The 3607-nt window shown below is 35.8% G+C and overlaps 1 protein-coding gene across 1 annotated transcript; it reads left to right on the top strand.

The window, feature by feature from the left end:
- The first annotated feature begins 255 nt into the window (after positions 1-255).
- Positions 256-2638, top strand: LOC107416702 (anthocyanidin 3-O-glucosyltransferase 2-like). Its single transcript, XM_060816253.1, has one exon. It carries the CDS (start codon positions 774-776, stop codon positions 2238-2240), a length of 1467 nt encoding a protein of 488 aa, XP_060672236.1. The 5' UTR covers positions 256-773; the 3' UTR covers positions 2241-2638.
- The last annotated feature ends 969 nt before the right edge of the window (positions 2639-3607 follow it).

Genomic DNA, 3607 nt, shown 5'->3' on the forward strand with positions numbered 1-3607 from the left:
TGTTGCTTGAGTCCCAAAGACCATTGAACTACTACTATATATAATATAAACAGTATATACATTCAATGATATAAAATCCAATATATATATATATATAATCCAAACCCAACAAACTTCGCCAAAAAAAAAAAAAAAAGAAGAAGAAGAAGAAAGTTGAGCTCATCTCCATCCCCTCGCCTGGTATTGGTCATCTTGTCTCCACAGTAGAGATGGCAAAGCTCCTCGTGGCCTAGGTACGAATTTACTAAGATTGTGAACGAAATATGTATTTTTAATAATTATTTTATAATTATAGTATAAAAATAATAAAAATTAAATATTCAAATTAAAATTTACTACAAAATTAAAGCTTTATGACATTAAAAATAATATATTATATCAAATGATTTTCAATAATTTTGTTTATGATTCATAAAATTAAAACAAAAAAATAATTAATTTATTCTCTTATGTCTGCAAAGAAATACCAAGTATTAAAACAATATTAAAGAGAATTTAAATAATGAACGAAATTATTATATCTAAGAAAATTTATGTCTCCAAAAACAAGTGGAAGCTTTTTGTGGTGATAAAAACTTCAAGGAGGGGACCTACGAAATTATTATAACCCTTGATTTTCAAAATTGATTTTCATTAGAGATTTCCTTAAAAGTTGTGCACAGCTATATACATTTAAACCACCATTCGAGTAGCTCCCCCCCCTCCCCACAACAACAACCAAAAAAAAAAAAAAAAGCTTAAGCAGAAAAACCTCACTTAGTCCGCCAAAAAAAATGAAGAAAGCCGAGTTAGTTTTCATAGCTTACCCTGGTAGTGGTTGCATTGTCTCCACCGTGGGAATTGCAAAATACCTCCTTACCCAACATGAACATCTTTTCGCTACGGTGCTCGTCATGAAACTACCTTTTCACTCCACTTACGACGTCGTAACCTACACTCAGTCCCTTTCTTCTTCTTCTTCTTCGATCTCAAAGCGTATCAACTTCATCGATCTCCCACAAGAAAATACATATGCAGATTCAATTGCTGCAGACTTCCTCAGACAATTCTTGGAGGACCAAAAACTCCATGTCAAAAATGCTGTTGCCAAACTTATGGATTCCAGAAGAAGTACCTGTTCTGATGATTCGCCTCGGCTCACCGGATTCGTCGTCGACGTGCTATGCACCACTATGATTGACGTCGCGGATGAGTTTGGGATTCCTTCCTACGTGTTCTTGACGTCCGGTGCAGGTTTTCTTAGCCTTTTATTCCATCTCCTACAGCTTCATGACGAGGAAAACGTGGACCCCACCCAATTCAAGAATGACCCGACCGCTGAGCTGGTTGTCCCGGGTTTTCTTAACCGGGTTCCCGCGCGTGTCTTGCCGGGTGTCATGCTCGACAAAGATCTAGCACCGACCATGATGGGTTACGCTAGGAAGATTAGAGGATCTAAGGGTATAATGGTAAATACGTTCATGGAGTTGGAATCTTGTGCCATCCGTTCTCTGTCTGATGATGATGCCAAATTCCCTCCTGTGTATCCTGTGGGACCCATATTGAATCTGAACGCTCATCCCAACATCATAGGGTCTGATATCACCAAATGGCTTGATGATCAGCCTCCTTCATCTGTTGTGTTCTTGTGCTTCGGGACCATAGGAAGCTTCAGTAGGGATCAGGTTAAAGAGATCGCGATTGCACTCGAAAATAGTGGGGTCAGATTCGTATGGTCCTTGAGAAAGCCCCCATCGAAGATGGCTTTTGCAATGCCAGGCAATTATGCAGATCTAGAGGAAATCCTACCAAAAGAGTTTCTCGATCGAACGGCAGAAATAGGGAGGATCATCGGCTGGGCCCCACAGGTAGATATTCTTTCTCATCAAGCGGTGGGAGGTTTTGTATCACATTGTGGATGGAATTCAACGTTGAAGAGTTTATGGTTTGGTGTGCCTATTGCCACGTTGCCGCTCAAATCTGAGCAACAGTTAAATGCGTTTGAGTTAGTGAAAGAGTTGGGATTGGGTGTGGAGATTAAGATTGATCATAGGGGTTGCTTTTATGGTGGGAACGAGCATTCAATTGTGAGTGCCAAAGAGATTGAGTTGGGTATAAAGAGAGTTATGGAGGTTGATAGTGATACGAGGAAACGGGTTAAGGAAATGAGCGAGAAAAGTAGAAGAGCTCTGATGGATGGTGGGTCCTCTTATTCTTCGTTGAACGATTTCATCAAAACCTTGATGGACGGTTTGCCTTGAACCGCTTAGAGCTAGTAGGTGGGCCACTAGTTATATTGCTTTTATGATTGGAGAAGAAAGAGTTTGACCAAGTCAAATATGTTATTTTACACTTCGAGTGGGACGTCATGAGCCATGTTTTTTGTATGAGATGAGCCATCAACTTCTAATTGAGTCAAATCTTGCAAGTCATGTGTATTTTTAATTTGTTTCCGAAGGATTCCTACTACTTCTAATTGTAATAGGAATCGCAATTTACCAAAAAAATGTGGGTAATTTTTTTTTTTTTTTTCTTTTTCCTTAGATCAGGGTTAAGGTGGGATGGGGGAATATAGTGCCCGTTCCATGTGCCGTGCCCCACTCCAATTATATATATATATATATATATATATAATAAAAAATATTATTATTATTATTTATTTATTATAATTTATAGACAAATTCTCTGTTTGATTTTTTAAATGCTTGTTTTACCTTTAAATCTTAACTGTTCTTTTCAATTTAATTTAATCTAATGGTTGTTATAAATATCATATCATGATTTTTACATGACCATTAAAATGGTTTCATGAAGAGGTTGCCGAAATCAGCAATTGGGATGTTTGAAACCCAATAAAGCAGCAGCAGTGGTTATCAACTTTTGGGTCTGGTGGATTTGGAAATTTTGCACAAGATTTTTACAGCTCGTTCAAAATGGTTCAACATCCCTTCTTCTATCTATTGTCATAGATCTAGGGGTTTCATACATGGATTTCCAAAATATAATTTCATCAGCGAATTTCTTGCTTTGTGAATGTTATTGGAATTCTCGTCCTTTCTGTGGCCTGAAGAAAGTTTCCTGCTTTGGAAAGGCCCCATGGACCTCCTATGGAGCTGCCAGAATTGGTGATAATGTGTACAATATTTGGGTTGGCAATTGCCATTAACAGGGTGTTTGGTAAAAGAGAAAATATTGAAAGAAACAGATTTTTGACAATTTGTTTTTTGGAATTTAATTTTCAGAGAATGTGTTTCTATGAAATTTTTTTTATAGTGTTTGATTAATTATAGAAGAAGATAAAATTTATAAATAAGTAAATAAATTTATACATTAAAATTAAAGGATAAAATTATATTTAAAAAAATATGTAAATATAATTTCTCGGAGAATTTAAAAATGAAATCTTTTTGTAATGATTCACTTTTCCTTTTATTTTTCCACATTGTGAGATTTATTTTTTGTTGGAACCTACAAATTTCTCCTTTTAAAAACTATCCAAAGAAGAAAAAATTTTACTTTCCTATAAAATTTTAGATTTCTACTAATTCTACCATTACCTAAACATCCCATAAAAAAATTTACTTGTTGAGAATTGACAACTGAGTGGGATTGGGTGCTATTTCTGTAT

This window comes from Ziziphus jujuba, chromosome 4 (assembly GCF_031755915.1).
Source record: "Ziziphus jujuba cultivar Dongzao chromosome 4, ASM3175591v1".
Taxonomy (NCBI): Eukaryota; Viridiplantae; Streptophyta; class Magnoliopsida; order Rosales; family Rhamnaceae; genus Ziziphus; species Ziziphus jujuba.